This window comes from Engraulis encrasicolus, chromosome 6, assembly GCF_034702125.1.
Source record: "Engraulis encrasicolus isolate BLACKSEA-1 chromosome 6, IST_EnEncr_1.0, whole genome shotgun sequence".
Lineage (NCBI taxonomy): Eukaryota > Metazoa > Chordata > Actinopteri > Clupeiformes > Engraulidae > Engraulis > Engraulis encrasicolus.
In genome coordinates this window covers 1,507,298-1,529,628 of record NC_085862.1, presented here as the reverse complement: position 1 = coordinate 1,529,628, position 22,331 = coordinate 1,507,298, and the positions used below count along the sequence as shown (strand labels likewise).

The following is a 22,331-nucleotide window of genomic DNA, read 5'->3' as shown; positions in this document are numbered from 1 at the left end:
TTTGGAATACACCCCAGGTGTTCCGGATCACTAGTTCTGGACTCTTGGCTGATTTCACCACATTCTGAAGAGGAGGAAGGGGGGTAAGTTTGGTGCAACTGTTGCCTGTGTGTGTGTTAATGTTGATGTCTACAAATTGTCATTCCATATTCAGTTTAACTGAAGAAATGTTTTTCACAAGATTGGTATTTTGGGTGTCTATGCTGAATTTACGTACCTAGCCTTCATGTGCCCAAGTGATCCTTGGAGTCTAGATTACAGCTACAAAAAGTTTGACTAAGGTGCTGTTTCCACGTAGCTGGATATTTTTATATGTGGATATTTTTTTCTCCTGGTTGCATTGGTTTTGGCCTTCCACGTGGTTTCCACGTAGCAGATATTTAAAATCCTGGTATAAAAAGCAGGAGAAAAAAATATCCTGTTTAGGGGGCTGAAACGCATTTGTTACAATAGAGGATTTATTTGTGTCCACATGTTGGGTTTACACCTCAACAGGAGAAAAAAATACTCTGCTAAAAAATATCCTGCTACGTGGAAGCAGCACCTTAGTGTTGATTAGTATGATTGCTATGCTGCCACAGCACCTTTAGTGTTGATTAGTATGATTGGTATTACTATGCTGCCACAGCACCTTTAGTGTTGATTAGATTACTATGCTGCCACAGCACCTTTAGTGTTGATTAGTATGATTGCTATGCTGCCACAGCACCTTTAGTGTTGATTAGTATGATGCTGCCACAGCACCTTTAGTGTTGATTAGTATGATGCTGCCACAGCACCTTTAGTGTTGATTAGTATGATTGCTATGCTGACACAGCAAGTGGAGTGTCTCTGCCAGCTGGATTAAGTTGCTGAATTAACCCATTGTGTCCTGGAGACACATATACGCTGCATTGAGGTTCTTGAGATTTGAGCTGTTTTATTTAAAATGTGGGTAAGTTAGAGCTGAATGAACACATTCTGAGGCAAAATGAGGGTCCTAGCTTTTAAATGCAACTCATTTCATGTTTGTATGTGCTTCGGAGGCTGAGATATTTAGGATTTAATAGGAAGAGGGCACCCTTTCCCAAAAAGGGCTTAGGACAAAATGGGTTAACCATCCTGTCCAATCATCAAGCCCACCTCATTACCTCCCTGTGTCTAATCTGAGTCATCAGCCTGGAATGGAGAGACAGCATTTGGATTCTATGACGTAGTGTATTTTGTTTCACTTAGTAAATGCTGTGTGAGGGTAGTTTGGATGCGGTTAGAATAAAACAAAATGGTTCATTTAACACTCCATGTAGCCTAATGATGATCCAGTCAGCTGAACTACTAATGATAGAGCTGAACTAAAAAGATAAATACAAGCAAAGATAACCCAACATGGAAATGAGAGAGAGAGCCAGACAGAGCCAGACAAAGAGAGAGGTAAGATGACTCCATGGGATATTCTGAGGGTTCTCCTTAATTATAGTAGCCTTAAAGAACAAGGAGCTAACCATATGGGGCGCCTTTGTTAAGGCAGAGATGGCACCCCCAGGGATAAGGAACAAGGAGCTAACCATACGGGGCGTCTTTGTTAAGGCAGAGATGGCACCCCCAGGGATAAGGAACAAGGAGCTAACCATATCTAGGGTTAGGGTTAAGGGCCAACCCTGTCTTTGTTAAGGCAGACATGGCACCCTATAGGGATAAAGAACAAGGAGCTCACCATGGCAACCATGGCCCATCCCCTGGTGCCCCACCCAACACAACACTCCCACAGCCTGAGGTGGCGCTGTGCCCTGGGCAAGCCAGTATGGAGATTACAGAGCTCCAACACAGTGGGTTTACATACAGAGTGCATCTTAATATGGGACCTTGCCTCCTCCATTTGCCTCCTCCACTCGCTTCTCGTCATGATGACATCACTGACAACAGCATTATATTTGAATATCTTGCAAAAGCTCAATTGTAGAGTCTTTTTCTCGTTTGCAATTGTTATGGTGAATGAAAAACAGTCCCTCAAAAGTTGTTGTGGCTAGGCTGACAGCTGGGAAACTTTATCGTTTTCTCCACGGAGGAGGGGCCAGGAGGCGGGGCGAGGAGACAAGCGCAAGTGGAGGAGGCAAGGTCACATATTGGGATGCACCCACAGTGTTGAATCTCGCCCTCCAACCCGTGCCTGCAGTTCACCTAGGGAGCGCTGTCGAGACAGCAGAGCTCATAAGGCTGGCGCTAATAACTTGACATTGTGCTCGCTGTCGGCTGAAACTTGACAATATTACTGTAAGTTCTGAAAAACCAATGTGGATTTCAATGAAATGTACAATAACCTGGGAGTTATGTCCTTCTGATTTCCTACAGCTTTGGCATTTATGAGTCAGGCTCCGCTAGCATCTTGCTAACAAAATTGCTTTACGGCCGTCGTGATCACAGCAATGCAGCCGGCCGACCAATCCAAACGCAGTGTGTGAAGCCACTCGTGACGTCATATTGACAATAAAGTCGTATTTTACAAAGATCCAGCGAGTTTAAACATTCAAACTAAGTGCTGTTTGAAAGGATAATCTATCCTGCCTTTTGGAAAAATAAATTGAAACGATGATACCAATTCTCTCCCAAAGCAATGGCAGCATCGTGGTTGAGCTCCATGGGACCCCATTCATTTCAACAGCCTCTGTGCTCCTTGGCGCTCCTCTGCGCTGTCTGAATGGCGCCACTTAGTGGACAGTACCACCCGGAAAAAGTCGCGAGATTCCTCTCTCGTACTACCCATAAACACTCTCTGGCTCCAACCAACCAGAAAGGTCAACCTTAATAACCCAGAAAGGTCAACCTTAATAACCCAGGGTTTAATAACCCAGGGTTTAATAACCCAGGATTTCAGGATTTTACTATTTGAATGAAACCAGTGGACACCTTTAACAATATTTGCAAAAAGGTACATTCATGTTTTTTTGTAAAGGGGTTTTTAAAATGGTTTTAATGAAATAATTGTATTTGAATGTTTTTTGTTTTGTTTTTTTAAATAGCGCTTATTATTATTCACACGTTCTTACTCATCTGACAAAAATGGAAACAAGAACAGTCCCGTGTTATCCATATTCCACTTTTTGATGTAAAACTCATACTGTTTACGTAATGGTTTGCTGAAGAAGATATTCAGACATCATGGTAGACATTCCCGAAAGCGTGCTTATTATGCTGGCTAACATTCAAGTGGTGAATCCATTAGTACAAGACAAGAGACACTTTGGGATCCGACCGACACAGATTTTAATCATACTTGGTGTGCCTTTTTAGTAGCAAGGTAGCACCTCAGAACTGCATTTGTGTGAATCTGACACAAATATTAATATTAGAAACAGACTAGCAAAGGTTTACATATGAGGGTAGGACTCTATATATTCTGCCTTGATTATATCAGTCAGTGTAAGTAAAAAAAATATGCCTGTGGTGTTGATTGAAAGTTTCTGGTTTCACGTGAAATGACCCAGAAGGATGTTTCAGTTGCTGCTTTCTTTGAAAGTGTTAAATCATGTCACTCTGTGTGCATTGGGTAGTCTGGGTTAGCCTGATTACCATCGACTTTCAAAACTCTTTGAGACTTGGTCTGACCAAGAGCATTACAATTCTCATTTCCCAAATGGCCTCCATTGGTTTACTAATGACTGTTTGCTTCCCAACAAAGTGGGAGGAGTTCCCTTATTTGCGGGAACTCAGAAAGTATTTGCATTGCACTCTTGACCTGACTGGTAGCAACGCTGAAGCTGTTGCGTCACTAGGAGGGCACGGCTTGGCTAAGTTTGGGGGTGCATCCCAATATGCGACCTTGCTTCCTCCACTTGTGCTTGTGGCCTCGCCACGCCTCCTGGCCCCTCCTCCGTGGAGAAAACAATAAAGTTTCCCAGCTGTCAGCCTAGCCAAAATAATTTTTGGGGGACTATTCTTCATTCATCATCCAGTTTGCAAATGAGAAAATGACTTTACAATTGCGCTTTTGCAAGATATTGAATTCATTTTCCGTTGTCAGTGACATCATCATGAGATCACAAGCAGGCAAGTGAGCAAGGGAGGAGGGAAGTCCGCATATTGGACTCCACTCCGTGTGTCTGCCTGCTCTCTACAATTTCCTTTTGATTTCCCCCTCAGGCTGGCGATGGCCAAGCGTGTAGCTGTGATTGGAGCGGGCTGCTCGGGCCTGGCGGCCATCAAGTGCTGCCTGGATGAGGGCCTGGAGCCGGTCTGCTTCGAGAGCAGTGACGACATCGGGGGACTCTGGAGGTTTAAGGTACAGTAGTTGATGAGTCCACTTCTAATAATTAATGTGGTGAACTAGGCTGCGAATGTAATTGAGTCGAAACTTCAAAGCTGTTAAAGTGTTTTATTGAAAGGTTGAGTGTTTCATCTCTTTTCTTTTGGTACCACTTGTGGTTGATGGTTTAAGGTGAAAAAAAATTGACGAGATCAAATCAAAACATGGTGGATTGCCAGGATTCATCATGATAACTGAAACAGTTGACAGTCCTGCGGCAGTTGATCACAAGGTGTGGGGGACACAAATGGCAACATAACGCAGGCAGCGCCACACCAACACCCTCCCTCCTCAGGCAAAACATTTGGCTCGTTTGTGACGACGCAGTAAGATCAAAGATCAAACTGGCAAAGTGCGCATGCCCACTGCCTAGCAAAAATCTTACTGCTTCGTCACGAACGAGCCTAATAACACAAGGCAAGAGGAAACTGTTACCGCGCGCTCCTACATCCCATGCCTTTACTTGGGACCAGGTGGTTGGGTCCTGAGTCGGACTTCTATATTTAATTTATACACATTGTGCCCAATTTTGCTGGATTACATTTTTACTGGATGGACATGGATTACAACGTGGATGCCACACTTCATGTCTATGAGATCCTTGCCAGGCCAAACACTGCCAACAAGCATGGTGTGACACTGACAGCCAGGCTACAACCTTCACACAATTGCTATGAGTTACACTTAAATTATCTCTTTTGCATTCCTGAATTATATTTAAAGGTACACAGTGCAGGAAATGGTCAAAAAAGGTACTGCAACTATGCTGCACATTGAAAGTGGGCTGCCTACAGCCAAATTTGATCTTCACATGAAAGTTTACTAAGTAATAAACAAATATTTTCTAGTATGGTCCAAGTAGAGTCATTTTTGCAGCTATTGGCTATTTCTGGAAATTCAAAATGGCGAGCCATGGAGAAGATCCCCCTTTTCATGTATGAAAAGTGCAATTTTTCATAATGAATACTTAGAATTTTATGGTGGTGGTAAGTATTCATGAAAAAGGTAGCATTAGTGAATGGGCAGCATGAATTCTGGAAATAAACAACTAAAAAACTCACACAGTGACCCTTTAACACTTAAAGGGGTATGCCACTATTTTGGGGCTTAATACAGTTAAAATCGTTGGCTGGAGTTTATAAAGGCGGTAGTGTCTTATTTTTCATGTAAGCCGTTGTCTTGCTTTAAGACAAGTGAAAAGAGGGAGCATGTCACTAAGCTAGTGAAAGTCAATGCATCCATGTAGCATGCTACAATGCTACACGGATACATTGACTTTCACTAGCTTAGCGACATATTGTCTCTTTTAACTTCTCTTAAAGCAAGACAACGCTTAACATGAAAAATAAGACACTTTACCACCTTTATAAACACCAGCCAACGATTTTAACTGTATTAAGCCCCAAAATAGTGGCATACTAAATCTCCTTTTGCGGCGCTCCTTGTCTGCCTGCAGGAGAAGCCTGAGGCCGGCCGAGCCAACATCTACCAGAGCGTCATCGTCAACAGCTCCAAAGAGATGATGGCCTACAGTGACTTCCCTCCCCCCGCCCACTTCCCCAATAACATGCACCACACGCAGGTGCTGCAGTACCTGTGGCTCTACGCGGCACACTACGGTCTCTTGAAGCACGTCCACTTACAGGTTAGTCTACGCTGAACACTACGGTCTCATGAAGCACGTCCACTTACAGGTTAGTCTACGCTGAACACTACGGTCTCATGAAGCACGTCCACTTACAGGTTAGTCTACTACACTACACACTACGACCTCTTGAAGCACATCCACTTACAGGTTAGTCTACACTGCACACTACGGCCTCATGAAGCACGTCCACTTACAGGTTAGTCTACGCTGAACACTACGGTCTCATGAAGCACGTCCACTTACAGGTTAGTCTACTACGCTACACACTACGGTCTCATGAAGCACGTCCACTTACAGGTTAGTCTACGCTACACACTACGGCCTCTTGAAGCACGTCCACTTACAGGTTAGTCTACTACACTACACACTACGACCTCTTGAAGCACATCCACTTACAGGTTAGTCTACACTGCAGTACCTGCGACTCTACACTACACACTACGACCTCTTGAAGCACATCCACTTACAGGTTAGTCTACACTGCACACTACGGCCTCATGAAGCACATCCACTTACAGGTTAGTCTACACTGCACACTACGACCTCTTGAAGCACATCCACTTACAGGTTAGTCTACACTGAACACTACGGCCTCATGAAGCACGTCCACTTACAGGTTAGTCTACTACGCTACACACTACGGCCTCATGAAGCACGTCCACTTACAGGTTAGTCTACGCTGCAGTACCTGTGGCTCTACACTGCACACTACGACCTCTTGAAGCACATCCACTTACAGGTTAGTCTACACTGAACACTACGGCCTCATGAAGCACGTCCACTTACAGGTTAGTCTACACTGCACACTACGGTCTCATGAAGCACATCCACTTACAGGTTAGTCTACACTGCACACTACGGTCTCATGAAGCACATCCACTTACAGGTTAGTCTACTACGCTACACACTTACACCTCACGAACAACCGTATCTCGGGCCATTCGTGAAATCTTAACGAGAAAAACAAAAAAAATCAACTTTAAGCCTCGTGGTGCCGTTACGAATAGCCTCGTTTCTCGCGGTTGGGTGACGAAAGGGAGATGTTAAGGTTAGGGTTAGGGTTAAGGTCAGGGTTAGGGTTAGGGATAAGGTTAGGTTTAGGGTTAGGGACAATGTTGGAGGAAGAGAGAGATGGCATGAAGCTGACATAACGACAGCGTTCCACTCCCGGAATGCACGCTGCTCGGGTGGTCTCTCTCTCTCACTCGCTCTCTCTCGCCCTCTCTCTCACCCACTCTCGACGACAGCGCGCGTTGCCCAGCCACTAAAAACGAGGCTATATCGTAGCGGCACCACGAAGCATACAGTTGATTTTCCGCAAGACTGGGCTCTCATGAAGCACATCCACTTACAGGTTAGTCCAGTGGTTCTTAACCTTTATTTCTTAACGCACCCCCTTAGCTGTGCCGAAGACAAGCCGTGCACCCCCAAACCAAACTTCTACACATGTATACACCAGTGGCGGAACAATTGTCCACAGGGCCCTAGGGCAAGACACTTATCGGGCCCCCTATATGACTTGTCAAGATCACAATTGGGCCCCCACCACCAATGCAAGGGTGCACTGGGCCCAGGGGCAAATGCCCTGCTCGCCCTCCCTATAGCTCCGGCCCTGGTATACACCATAAAAAAAATATAGATTCTTGCTTGAGCCATTAATCAATACCTAATGGCTTTAAATGGGGACAAAGATATGTTTTAATTTGCTCTTAGTTTGGCCTGATTATAATGTTTTCAAGCATAATTTTGGATACAACCTCAACATAATCAAAATCCTGCGCACCCCCTGACATATCTGGCGCACCCCCAGGTTGAGAACCACTGGGTTGGTCTACGCTGCACACTACGACCTGATGAAGCACATCCACTTACAGCCAGGAACCTTTTGGGTGGAGAGAGCCATAAAAGGCAAAATTTGGAAAATACATTTTCGTGAGAGCCACACCATTTAAACACTGAATACAATTAAAAGCATGTAGACATGTACTTCAATTAAGCCCAACATGTTCAGTGTACTGTCAAGTTATTAGGTCTATTTTTACTGATAACAGGTAAGTATAGGCTGCCAACTGTCAACTTCATCATAGTGGGGGTCTGGGGGTCTTCCCCAATAGAGTTCTTCAGCGGAAGCGGAAGCATGTAGTAGATTGTAGTCTTTCATGTTAGCATTTAAGGACGTCCTGGTTCCTATCGGCTTCCGGCCTCCATTGGGAATGAATAGGGGTAAATTTCAAATAAGCTCCGAGTGCAAGCACGCGCTTAGCGAACCCCCGCAAACTGTCGAGGGTGTTAAAAATAGGCTGTAGGTATGACATGGTTGATCATTTTGTGTCAAACTTCGACATAAATACGATGTTGCGTCCATATGCTAAACCCGGAAGCTTTTGGCGACTACAGAAGCGGCGCCTGTATCTAACGGCATGTACGTGCGGAAGGTTGTACCCATGGCAACCAAAGGAAAGTATGTAGTTCGGAAGTTTTAATGATCAGAAAGGGGTTAGCAATATTGAATTATAATCGTCATGATTTAACATGTGAATACACAAACATGATGATACGATCCGTTCCACTTATGAGAAAGGGATGCGGGGACACGCTAATGTTCGTTGTTGCCGTGCAACTTATATTTTTGCCAAACCTGAATCTCTATGGCGTTTTGCAATGTAAAAAATCGCCACGGAACCGGTAGTCCAAACGCCGCATACAAGTTGACGTCAACGCTGAAGAGCTCTATTGGGTTCATTGTTCAACTGAACGGTGCTGTTGTTAACGCTGAAACCATTTAAAAATTCTGTCTGTCTGTCTGTCTGCCTGCTTGCCTGTCTGCCTGCCCATCTGTCTGCCTGCCTGCCTGCCTGTCTGTCTGCCTGTCTGTCTGTCTGTCTGCCTGCCTGCCCATCTGTCTGTGGGTATGTACAAGACTGCAGTGAAGACTGTGAGGCAGAGGCCAGACTTTGCTGGTACAGGTCAGTGGGAGGTGGTGACTGAGAAGAGGGACGGTGAGGAGCAGAGACACGTCTTTGATGCCGTGATGGTCTGCACTGGACACTTCACACGACCACACCTGCCTCTCCAGGACTTCAAAGGTAATAGGCTCGTTCGTGACGAAGCAGTGCTGCTTTTGCTAAGCAGCAAGCATGCGCACTTTGCCAGTTTGATGCATTCTGGTTAGAATTTTCCAACCGCAATGCATCAAACTTAGTCCATGAGCCAGACCACCGATCACAATCAAAAGGGTGGGCAAAGTCTTGCTGGTATTTTATTATTGCTATATATGTCCAGTTTATGAATTGGTATGGTAACCTTTGCAGAACAGTAGCTTTATCATATTTATCATGCATTTCTTATTTGAACCATTTTACACTAAACACGCCTAGGCTAATTTGCTAATATCTTGATAAATTTAACATAAAAATGACTCTGAGGTAAATATATTTATAGGAAAAGTTGTTATACAAAGTGTGCATGGTCGCTGCTTAACAAGCCTTTTGCTCAGTCAGCCAACTTCAACACAAATTAAGCCAATTTACAAAAACAGACAGAGATTTGCAGATGTACAGATGTCATGCAGGCCTAATTTACAAGAACAATCAACTCCTGATGAAATAAACCTTAAAGGGACAGTGTACTTTATTTATCTGGGAACACTGGCATGAATGCCTTCACTAGCTGCCCTTTTTATTGTATGTGTATTTTATTGTGTTGTTGATCTGTGTATTGTAATGTGTACAATATGGGCCCTGAGCCTGTAATAAAGTTTATGTATTGTCCAAAATCTATGTAACGTAGTTAGCACAGAAGTTTGAAATGGCATTTGGCCAGACTCTAATGTGCAGTTAAAGGGACAGTTTGGTCAATTTCAACATGCAGTTGTATTGCTCACGCTACCCTTGACTTGTCAGTACCTGGTGATGCCACATTTTTCGGCTCAGCCCTTTCCGAGATATGAGCAATTCTAATGGGGGCAGCGTTTGTTTACATTTTTAAAAAATGAAACATAGGCCAACTCCAAATATTTTCCCAAAAGGTACTGCTGTTTGCTAGTTGTCTGCTGATGTTTTATAACCTTCTGGATGTTTTTGGGAATAAATAAAAATGTTTTTTTGAAATGTAAACAAAGAGCTGCCCCCATTACAATGACCAGGATCTCGGAAACGGCTGAAGAAGAAGAAAAAAAAATCTCAGGCACTGACAAGTCCAGGGTAGTGTGAACATTACAACTGCATGTTGAAATTGACCAAACTGTCCCTTTAAGTCACATTTGAGAAATGTTTTAAGTGTCAAGCTGTATGCAGAGCGACATGCAGTATGAAAATGTCAATAAACAGTTCTTTCGACATGTAAAATGATTCTTGATAACTCCAGGAATAGACACATTTGAGGGGAGGCATTTCCACAGTTGGGAATACCGCAATGCTGACGGACTGCAGGACAAAACTGTGGTGGTGATCGGAATCGGGAATTCTGGAGGCGACATTGCAGTGGACGCCAGCAGAGTGGCCAAACAGGTTAGTAACACATACAGACACATACAGACAAGCAGGTCAGTAAAACATACAGACACATCACAGACAAGCAGATCAGTAACACACACAGACATATCACAGACAAGACAAGCAGGTCAGTAGCACATACAGACACACCACAGACATTTAAAGGGCTCAGTAGATGCTAGTAGAGTGGCCAAGCAGGTCAGTGCAACAAGTTATTGTCCCATGCCTTTAGAAGAGAAGAGTAGTAGAGCAGTGTTTCCCAACCAGGGGTACGTGTACCACTAGGGGTACGCAAGGGGGTACTTGGAAACATTTTTAACAGATGCATGGAAGCATAGTCACACTGGAATAGAAAAAGCAATGTAAAACACAAGTTTGGGGGTACTCGTGGCACAACAAAAAGGCTCTGGGGGTACATGAAACAAAAAAGGTTGGGAAACACTGTAGTAGAGTAGTAGAATAGAGTAGTAGAGTAGAGTACAGTACAGTAGTAGAGTAGAGTAGAGTAGAGTAGAGTAGAGTAGTGTAGAGTAGTAGTAGAGTTGAGTAGAGTAGTGTAGTAGTAGAGTTGAGTAGAGTACAGTAGAGTAGTGTAGAGTAGTAGTAGAGTAGAGTACAGGGTATATGTTTCGAAAGCGTAGTTGTTAGCCAGTTAGCAACTTGGGTAGATGTCAATGGGAAATTGCATTGCAAACAAGAAAGTAGATAACGTAGTTAACAACTATGGTTTCGAGATATGCACCCCAGTACAGTAGTATAGTAGAGTAGTAGAGTAGAGTACAGTAGAATAAACAACCCAAAACAACCCAGCACCACCATCACCATCACAACAAAATGGCTAACATAGAGCAGCCTAACTTTCAACTTATTCTTGGTGAGCACATATCCGCTTTCAGGTTATGTAGCAGGCCATGTAATCTGGATTTAACCAGAGATTTTGAGATAAGATATACTATCTGATCCCGGCTCACTGATATTCCCATTGTGTTTTGTTTTACAAACTCACACTGCTCACCTGCAGCTAACAGCTAGCTGGTCCCATGTGATTCAATGATGATTGCTAGCATGGAACAGGAGCACATGAAATATCATCAGACTCAGAGAATGACTTGCAGAACAGGAGAAATGCAGAATTATTAAGATTAAGGGGGAGGTGGAAAATTACCTTATTTCCAGAAATTCTTGCTCCCCATAACCACCGCCCCTTTCTCTCCATAACCGCTGCCCTTTTCCCCCAGGTGTACCTGAGCACCAGGCGGGGGGCGTGGCTGGTGGGTCGCGTTGGAGAGGGCGGGCTGCCATGTGATGTCGTCAGCGGTGTCCGTCTGGCTCTGCTGATTGGTGGACTGATGCCCTCGTGGGCCACCCAATCAGTAGAGAAGCAGCTCAATCAGCGCTTCAACCACAAGCTCTACGGACTACAGCCCACACACGGGTAGGAAGATGTATTAATTGATTCATTGATTGAATGATTGATTGATTGATTGATTGATTGATTGATTGATTGATTGATTGATTGATGAATAATTAATGAGACATTATTCACAAAGGGTGCATTCAGGCCGACTGCGAACCAATTTTCCGGTTCTACTAGGTTTTTCTCTGTGAACCGTGACGACAGCGTGGCCGTCAGCAGGTTAAGCCGGGTAACACAGTCACGTGCGGAAAAAGTTCAGAGCCCGGTATGAACACTGGCGGTTCGCAGGTAAGCACTTTAGTGCCGAACATAACTGGTGCGGGCACCGGCACCGGCTCCTTTCTGGTCGGCCTGAAACCCCTAAAAGAGCTAGCATGCTCTCCATCAGGTTCTTTGCTCAGATCCCCATAGTGAATGATCTGCAAGAACAGATGATCATCTCTGAGACCAGTGGTGTAGTCTACGTAGCACGCAGATATACGAAGTATACCCACCTCAGAATTTAAGGGATTTCAGTATACCCACTTAAAATGGATTGATCCATTATTTAGAATGTCACAAAAATATACAGTTATACCCACCACAAAAAAGCAGACTACACCAGTGGGTGAGACAATACTCACAGATTAAAATGTGCCCCGTCCCCGCTGCCCCCCCCCCCCCCCCTCCCCCATCAGGTTCTTTGCTCAGATCCCGGTGGTGAATGACGACCTGCCGGGACGCATCATCTCCGGCCGCGTCATCATCAAACCCAACGTGAAGCAGTTCTCTGGCTCCAGCGTCGTCTTTGAGGATGGAACGCAGGTCCACAAGGTGAGAGATACTGTGATGATGATGATGACAAAGATGAGGGTTATGTGGTATTATTACTGTTGGTCAATTTTTATGTCCATATAAAGAGTATTGGAACAATATAAAATTGATATTGTTGTTTGCAGTGTTAATTTTGTCAGCTTTTTTTAATTTCGTCTTAGTCTTAGTCTTAGTCACAATCACGAAAATCAATTTGAATCAATCTTAGTCATATTTTAGTCATTGCCTTCCCAATTTAGTCTTAGTCTCAGTCTAAATGAAGAAAATCAATTTTAGTCTTAGTCAATTTTTAGTCATTTTAGTCAACACTGTATATAATAGAACTTCACACACTGCTTCTCTTTTTGATATACTATATCATTGACTGTACAGCATAAACCTTCTCTGCACACTGCTTCTCTTTTTCTCATATATCACACTGTACAGAACAAAGGTTCTTCACACACTGGTTCAATTTTTCTCTATTTTATTTTACACCAGTACTAATTTCGTCAGCTTTTTAAATTTTAGTCTTAGTCTTAGTCTTAGTCTTAGACGAAAATCAATTTTAGTCTTAGTCATATTTAGTCATTGCCTTCCCAATTTAGTCTTAGTCATATTTAGTCATTGCCTTCCCTATTTAGTCTTAGTCATATTTACTCATTGCCTTCCCTATTTAGTCTTAGTCATATTTACTCATTGCCTTCCCTATTTAGTCTTAGTCATATTTACTCATTGCCTTCCCTATTTAGTCTTAGTCATATTTTAGTCAATGCCTTCCCAATTTAGTCTAAATGACGAAAATCAAAAAGGGGCATTGACGAAATATTTTAGTCATAGTCATGCTTCATGAAATTAACACTGTCTTGCTGCACACCTTTAATTAACACTGGTTGTTTGTCTCTGAATGTATTCTTTCTTCGAGGTCCTAGTGTAACTAAAGCCGGGCATACACTGTGCGATATTTTCACTCGTGGGTCTTAAGCTTCTGCTCACACTGCACGATGGAATTTCACTGTTTAAAAGTTCACAACTCTCCACTCACGTCCTCACACTACACGAGCCGACAGTCGGATGCGAGCGAAATGCTTCCACCGTACGACGCGACAGGCATGTATGCAGAGGAGGGAACATGTGCACCTGAGGTGGAGATGAGGTCGCGCTCAACAGCGAATCGCACGGCCCTATTAATTTGTGCATGTGAAGTGTCAAATCGGGTCGTAGCACTGCTTTAACTGTGCGATTTACGCACGAGCCACGACCAGAATTTCAAACCGTTTTGATTTTCTTGCGACCCTGCGATTGCAGGATCGTGAGGCGAAATCGCTTGTCGTTACCCCATGTACACTGCACGATGCGAGACTCACGATTGAGCAAGAAATCGGCCCGACTCTCAAAAAGTCGTGCGAGTGCCAAATCGGGGCAAAAGTCGCACAGTGTAAGCCCAGCTTAAGTTGTTAGCAACTGGAGTTCTTTTTGGAGCTTGGGAACATACAGTATCATAACAACCGTAACTTGGGCCATTCGTGAAGTCTTTACGAGAAAAACAGAAATAAATCAACTTTAACCTCGCGGTGCCTTTATGAAATAGCCTCGTTTCTCGTGGTTGGGTGACGAAAGGGGGAACTGACAATTGGGGTAGTTTGGTTCTGGGGGGAAGAATAATGCGGACGGATGCCAACAATCAAGTGTGAAGGCTAACTGGAAGCGACGTTAATCAAACATTTCAAACAAGTGATTTACGGTTAAGTTTAGGGTTAAATTTAGGGTTAAGGTGAGGGTTAATGTTAGGGTTAGGGTTAGGGTTAAGATAGGGACAATGTTGGAGGAAGGGAGACATGGCGTGAAGCTGACACAACGACAGCGCTCCCCTCCCGGATTGCATGCTGCTCGGGTGGTCTCTCTCTCTCTCACTCGCTCTCTCACCCACTTTCGAGCGCGCGTTGCCCAACTACGAAACATGAGGCTATATCATAGTGACACTAAGAAGCATACAGTTGATTTTCCATGAGACTGGGCTCCCTCTAAATATTGATCTTTTCCTTTTCATGCTCCAAATGTCTCCATTTCTTCTCTGCAGGTGGATGTGGTGGTGTTTGCTACAGGCTACCACTATGACTTCCCTTTCCTGCCGGAAGAGCTGAGGGTTCGAGAGGGCTACCGCTTGTCTCTGTACAAACATGTCTTTCCTCCGGGCCTGCAGAGGGCGACACTGGCTGTGGTGGGGTTCATACACGCGCTGGGAGCCGTCATTCCCCTGGCAGAGATGCAGGCTCGCTGGGCCACCCGCGTCTTTAAAGGTATGATACACGCAGAGAATCGTATATGAGAGCAAAGACGGTGGATCTAACAAGAAGCGACACTCAGGTCTTTTATGGGAAACAGTCAATAGGGGGCGTTTTGAGTCAAATCCACCATTCTGGAGTGATCAGGTAGTCACGCTGTTATGACCAGTAGCCATAGTAACGTTCTTTGGCCATAGGGAAGACCGTGGATCTAATGCTAAAGTTAGCACAATATGGCTAGCTACTTTGGCAACTTTAGCCTTATAGATACTCTATTCTGCACTGATTGTGCTGAAAAAACACATGAGATGGTATAAGCATTCATAACTGAAGAATTTCCGATAGTTATATCGATGTAGTTTTACCGTATTATGTAGAAATCCTGTACACATTCCCAATGCATTCCAATGTAATTTGTCCGATATTCATTCCAGAATGGCGGCCGCGGCCGAAAATCATGGGGCCGAATGTTGCAATGGACGTTGTATTGAGTGTCGCTCCTTGTTAGATCCACCTTCTTTGATGTGAGAGAGATAAGTCAGGCTTGTTCTTTTCCGGTATCCACTTTACGTATGTCGGGTGAACGCCCCTTTAGGAGACCTTCGGTTTTGGAGACCTTCGGAGTCCAAACATGCTTAGTGCTATTATGAGTAGCAGAAATTCAAATCCTGGTAATGTTACAAGTTGGAAAGATTATTTTAAAGTTAAAATTATATAGCCCGCTAGTTTTTTGGCTCATCTCTTCCTTCTTCTTCCAGGACTCGCTACGCTGCCATCGAAGAGAGAGATGCTTGAAGATATTCAAGGATGTACAAAAACGATGCATCAGAGGTATTGTAACAACTGTTTACTGTACCTGTGTGCTTTAACCCATTTTAGCCTGATGACTCGTATATGTTGTTTGACCTTTGGTGCCTGGAGACACATATAGCACTCAGGCATTCAGGCTCTTGAGATTTTTGCTTTTTAAATAAAAATGTGGGTATGTTACAGCTGAATGAACATAACCTGGCTCTCACTCAGATGGATTGTCATCACGAAGTGTAACAAAGATGCACGAAGCACTAGGGGTCTCGCGAGAGCCAGGCTAGAATGAACACATTCTAATGCAAGATGAGGGTCTTGTAGGGTTTAAATGCAATCATGTTTCATGTTTTTATGTGCATCAGAGGTGAATATATTTAGGATTTTATTATAGGCTGAGGGCAACTTTCCCAACAAGGGCTTCGGCATTCAGCATCATTTTTCGCTGGTGCTTTAGGCATCAATGGGTTAATGGCAAAGACGTTTTTTTAAAGGTGTGATGAGTCTGGAAATACACCTGGTTTTGATTCTCGCCTGCATGCTTTTCCAGGTTTGCCTGTTCCGAGCGCAACCCTCTCCAGACCGACTACATCCCCTACATGGACGACATCGCCCGCGAGGTCGGAGCCCACCCGCGGTTCCTCTCCCTCCTCCTCCGGGACCCGGGGCTGGGCCTCAGGGTTCTGCTGGGCCCCTGCACTCCGTACCAGTACCGCCTGTGTGGACCGGGCCAGTGGGAGGGGGCCCGCCACGCCATCTACACCCAGTGGGACCGAGTCCTGCGCCCATTTGCCACCAGAACTCTGCCAGAGTCAGAGGAGGAGAAGAGGAGCGACACCGAACCCAGCTGGTGGCGAGGAGCCCCCCCGAGGCTGGGTACAGTCATGGCTGCTAGCATGCTGTTTGCTATCATGTACTTCAACAAACGCTTGGCATTACAGTGACAGGAGTATGTTTTTTGGATTTTTTCTTCAGTTGCTACACTGCTAGAACAGTGTTTCCCAACCGTTTTTGTCTCGCGTACCCCTTAAGCATCTTAGTTGTGCCATAAGTAACCACTAGTTCATGTTCTATATGGCTTTCTCTGTCCTGATGTGACTGTTCCATAGATCTGTTATAATAATATATTTTTTCCAAATACCCCCCTGCAGTATGCTTGCGTACCCCTAGTGGTACACATACCCCTAGTTGGGAATCACTGTGCTAGAACACTGAAGTATTTTTTTTAACTATGGTTGATCTCTTTAAGAGGCAAGTAGAAGTGATTTCAGGATGTTTTTACTGTTTTGTATTTGTCTGGCTGTCACTAGATTAATGGGTTCCGCCTTGCTCCACGAACTTCCATCTGGAGCTATGTCATATGCTTTGTTCGTCAAATGTCTGGTTTTATTTTATATTTTATTTTAAGTCCTTGCACATGATTGGAGAAACCACTTGTCTGATGTTTTTCATAAGGTGCTACTTTAACCACTCACAAATTCACATTTGAAATGACAGAATCAATGTTGACAAGTGAGTCCATTGTTGTCTGAAACAACTGTCAGTCCGGCCGCACATCGGCTCCGACAGCACTGCGGCGCACTTTCGCTTTCGACATAATTCGGACCCCCAAACCCAATTTCACACGAACATAGCATGGATAGTCAATGGGCGGTGCTAATTGCTATCCGACATCCGCGAATGTCCACGGACATCGGCGCCAGTGTGCGGGGTTCTATTGAAAACAATGGAATCGAACTTTTGCGGAGCAGTGCTCAGCACTTTGTCGGAGCCTATGTGCGGATGCCCTCACATTACACTTATTTTCCTTCTCCGCGATGTTTAAACTTTGACTATACGTCACAGCTCTGAAAAGCCCACGATCTTATTTGGTTCAGTTGCATAGCAGTTTCAAGTCAAGTCAAGTCAAGTCAAGTAGGTTTTATTGTCAATTTCTTTACATGCACTGGTCATACAAAGAATTTGAAATTACATTTCTTGCTTTCCCATACAGACATAGACTAATCTAGGTAAGGACATAGACAGTATAGACATAGACAGTACTTATACATGGACTTAAGACAGTATGGACATAGACAGTGCTCATACAGACATTTAAAGTGCAAGACTGGACAACAGAAGACTTGTAGAGGACATACATTAAGAGGTATTGTTGTGCTTTTGTGCTTTTCCTAAAAAAAGTCCTTTATAGCGTTCTGACATGGTAATAGTAGCATTTTGAAGAAAAATAAATATTAAAAAGGTCTGTCAAGTACACCGGCAGCAGTGTGTGTGTGTGTGTGTGTGTGTGTGTGTGTGTGTGTGTGTATGTGTTTAGTGCAGGTAGAAGGTGCGGTGTGCGTCTGTGTGTGTGTTCGTGTGTCTGTGTGTGTGTGTGTGTGTGTGTGTGTGTCAGTGTGTGTATGTTTGGGTTTATTGCAGAAAGTGCAGTGTGCTTGTGTGTGTGTGTGTGTGTGTGTGTGTGTGTGTGTGTGTGTGTGTGTGTGTGTGTGTGTGTGTGTGTGTGTGTGTGTGTGTGTGTGTGTGTGTTCGCATGTTTTGAGTTAGTGCAGGTTGAAAGTTCAGTCACAAGTACAGTAGTGCAGGTGGAATGTTCAGTCGCAGATATGGTGGTGGGGGATGAGGGGGGGGGGGGTTGTCAGTGGCCTTGCTGGCTAGAGGCTGACAGTTTGGTAGCAGGGGAGTCTGATGTTCCTCCCTTGTGTTGTAAGGGACTGTTCGTTTTTTATTTTTACCGGAAGAAAATAGGGGAGGGTCATGTCATTTTTTTCATTGCTGCGGGGAGGGTCATCATTTTTTTTTTAAGCTCGCTATGTTTTGTTGTGTCTGAAGAACATTATCATGCGGCTAAATGTACGAAATGCCCCTGCGTACGTGAAGTAAGCTATAGTTTTCAAGAGGGTGCAAACAGCATTCAGTAAGCAGCAGCGTTGGTCAAAAAAATAATGTAGAATATGGCTAACTACTACTTCATATAGGGGAGGGTCATGCATTTTTTGACGGTGTCGCGTCGGGGAGGGTCATCAAAGTTTTGAAGCTCGCTAGGGGAGGGTCATGCAAAATTTGACGATCAAAGGTGGACATCTTCCGACGACCCCGAAAATAAATAACCAACAGTCCCTAAGGTCACGACCCCGAAAATAAATAACCAACAGTCCCTAAGGTCACGAAGCGGAAATGCACGAGGGCCTGGCGAGGGCCTGGCTGGTTTAATATGTCTTGAAATTTTATCTTGCACAGACGATAAAAAATCTTCCACACACACTTTATTTATTTGAACAAAACACTATTTGGATGCAAATGTGCTGTAAGCCAGCGTTGCTGAAATTGTGATTGTAGAGTACAGTAGGCCTACGGTGTGTAGTGAAACAATATGTCAAACTACAGTAGGCCTACGGTGTGCAGTGAAACAATATGTCAAACTACAGTAGGCCTACGGTGTGCAGTGAAACAATATGTCAAACTACAGTAGGCCTACGGTGTGTAGTGAAACAATATGTAAAGTAGGCCTACGGTGTGTAGTGAAACAATATGGCAAACTACAGTAACTCATTAGTCAGAGAACGGAGAGCTCTGTATCTGCTGGGAAATGAAAATCCTTTTACTGTCTATTTTTATCATGCCCATGTCACCACTGTATCAAATTATAATTGTATTGATTAAAGTCATCCTTTAGTTTAACCCATTTTGTAAGCCTTTTTTTTGGTAAGGGTATCCTCTGCCTATGAAATCCTAAATATCCCAGCCTCTGAAGCACATGCAAACAAGAAATAAGCTACATTTAAAATCTAGAACCTTCATTATGCACTAGTATAGTGTTCATTCAGCTCTAACATACCCACATTTTTAATAAAACAGCTCAAATCTCAAGAACTTGAATGCAGCGTATATGTCGCTCCAGGACACAATGGGTTAAGGTATCTTCATTCTCCTTTGCTCATTTACTATGATTCATTCATCATGATTCATGACGAAGTAGAATGTGAGATGGTTGTAAATGGTGCCTCCATCAGTAGGGTTGTGAGTGTGTTCCGTCTTGTTAACGAGCCTGGCTCTTTGGCTTTGGTAGCCATCAGAGCACACATTTAAGAATAATAATAATAATAATAATACCTTTGTTTTATATGGCGCCTTTCAAAAATCCCAAGGTCGCTTTACATAGTATCAGTGTAAGTGTGTGTAGGTGTGTGCACGTGGACACTAGAAGTCAAAGGCCTCCAAAAAGAGATGGGTTTTAAGGTGTTATTTAAAGATGGCCAGTGAAGAGGCATTTTGAATGTGGCTGGGTAGGTTGTTCCAGAGGAGTGGGGCAGCCACATGAAAGGCTGTGTCACTGGTGGCCTTGGCTTGAGTCTAGTGCGGGGGATGACCAGCTTGCCCTTGGAGGAGGACCGCAGTGATCTTTTTTTATTACTTTATTTATAGAAAGTAGCTTTGTGTACAATATCTCAATGTAGTTTACCAACAGCAACTTTGTGAACAAGTAGTTCACTAACATTACACATCAAGTACTATACAGTTCAATAATCATTTCAGTTTCCAATAAACAATACCCATCCCCAGAAGTCCATTTCCCTTCACATGCACACTTCTGTACTACTATAAATCCCTTTTTGGGTTTTTTTTGTACATGAAATCAACACTAGACAGTTGACGCATACAATACGCACAAATAAAACGAGAGAGAGAGAGAGAGAGAGAGAGAGATGTATGTGCTGTAGTGTTGTGTCATGTATGTGGGTATGTAAGAAAGTCTTCAATATATGTAACGGAGGCTAACTAGCACAGAGTTGGCGTGGAACGTTGGTAAACCTCCCTCCGATAGCCTCATACAGTCTCGTGCCGTTGGGCCGAGATACTAGTCTCTTGGCCCAGCGGTATCGTACTGTGTCTCCCATTGCCGAACCGTTGTAGTTGACGAGGTCGCACGTTCGATCCCCGAGGGGGGTGAACAGGTGCAAGATGACCTCCGTCACATATATATATAGTTTGCTGTTTGAAATGCATTTTATTACACTGAATATGTACCGTATGTCTTCTAATATGATTCTTGTGATATAACCTTCATTGTCTTTTAAAGTAACTGTGTTTTATTAAGTAAGTTGTTTGGATACAATTTATTCAATTTTTCTATGTTATTTCTGGAGGCAAATATATTTTTTTTCCATATCCAGTACCTTCTCTATCGTATTGTACCATAATCCTAATTCTGGTTGCGATCTTGAGGGGTCATAGGACATTTGACATCCGAGAAATCAGGTACAGCTCTCCTCCTGCTCCTCCCTTATGTACACACATGCTGTTCTGTACTAGGTCACACTCTGGAGCCCCACCGGCATGGATTTGAATAAGGGGTCTTACACACCAAAGCGGTAAAGCGTCGCGGAACGGCCGCGTTTTTTTACCGGCGTCTGTGAAAATACATTGAAACATATCTGTCCTTACACACCAACCGGCGGTAGGCGGGCGTCAGCGGCGCGGGAGCCGGCTCCGCGCCGCGCTGCATTTGGAAAATAGAAGCAGAAAGACCGCGTCCGTCCCGGGACCGTTCCGTTCCGCCTTGGTATGTTTTGGCCCTAAAACTTGATAAGCCTTCTTGGGGGCAAGATAGAACCTCAGAACCACATTTGCATCGATGACACCAATAATATAAAAGGGAATAGGGCTGCACGATATATCGAAAATATATCGATATGGCGATATCACGGCTTGCGATACACATATCGCAAAAGTTGTGCACATATCGCAAATAGTTTTGAATTTTTAATAACAGGAAATTTGGTGAGAAGGTTAAAAAATGCATTAAAAAGGTTGACATTTTAAGTTGATGCTGTATATTAGCCATGTTTTTTCCTAATAAAAAATTATATAAAAAGAATAAAATCTCAATACAAACGTTGCATTTCTAACAAAAAGTAGTTGAAGAACAACAGGTAGTTCAAGCAGCCCTTCATGTAGAGTAGAGTAGAGTAGAGTAGAGTAACTTTATTGATCCACAGGGGATGTGCATAGAAATGTGAAATTCAAAGTTTTCAAGTAGTTGAGGAAGGACAAGGAACAAATATGTGGACAGTGAAGGGATCCACATGTAAAAGATGGATGTGTTCAGTCTCGTCAGTGTTATGATACTGTCATCGAAATTGAAAAAAAAAAAGTATGTACATTACTGTGACGGCACGCTTGCCACCAGGGCTTGAGTTGGAGGGGGATGGGGGATCACATCATTATTGCGGCATTCCCAACTATGGGAATGTCATCCCTCAAATGTGTCTGTTCCTAGAAGGAATAATGATGAAGGATCATATCTTTTAATATTTGAACAATGTTCACCATTACAACGTCCACATCTGTAAGATGCTTTGGATGATGAGGCATAATTATGTAGAGGTAATGCATGGTAGAGGTACAGTCAATCCGGAAATTGCTTTAGATGATGTTAAGCATGTGTGGTGGTAAACAAGTGAGTTTTTTTTTTAAAGTGCATCATCTGGCTAGTCAAGCATGGTAGTGGGACTGACATGGTTTGGGGATGTATGAATGCAGTCAACATTGGAAATCTGAATTACACCTAAAGAAGCATGCATGTCAACATGCACTGTGACTATAGAAGCAG

The 22,331-nt window shown here is 43.7% G+C and overlaps 1 protein-coding gene across 1 annotated transcript; it reads left to right on the top strand.

Annotated features, from left to right (window-relative positions):
* Positions 1-1,208: 1,208 nt before the first annotated feature.
* Positions 1,209-18,071, top strand: LOC134450586 (flavin-containing monooxygenase 5-like). The gene is made up of 10 exons (XM_063200426.1): positions 1,209-1,410; positions 4,117-4,255; positions 5,736-5,924; positions 8,848-9,013; positions 10,293-10,435; positions 11,659-11,855; positions 12,515-12,650; positions 14,710-14,929; positions 15,673-15,745; positions 16,269-18,071. Exons 2-10 carry the CDS (start codon positions 4,124-4,126, stop codon positions 16,660-16,662), a joined length of 1,650 nt encoding a protein of 549 aa, XP_063056496.1. The 5' UTR covers positions 1,209-1,410; positions 4,117-4,123; the 3' UTR covers positions 16,663-18,071.
* The last annotated feature ends 4,260 nt before the right edge of the window (positions 18,072-22,331 follow it).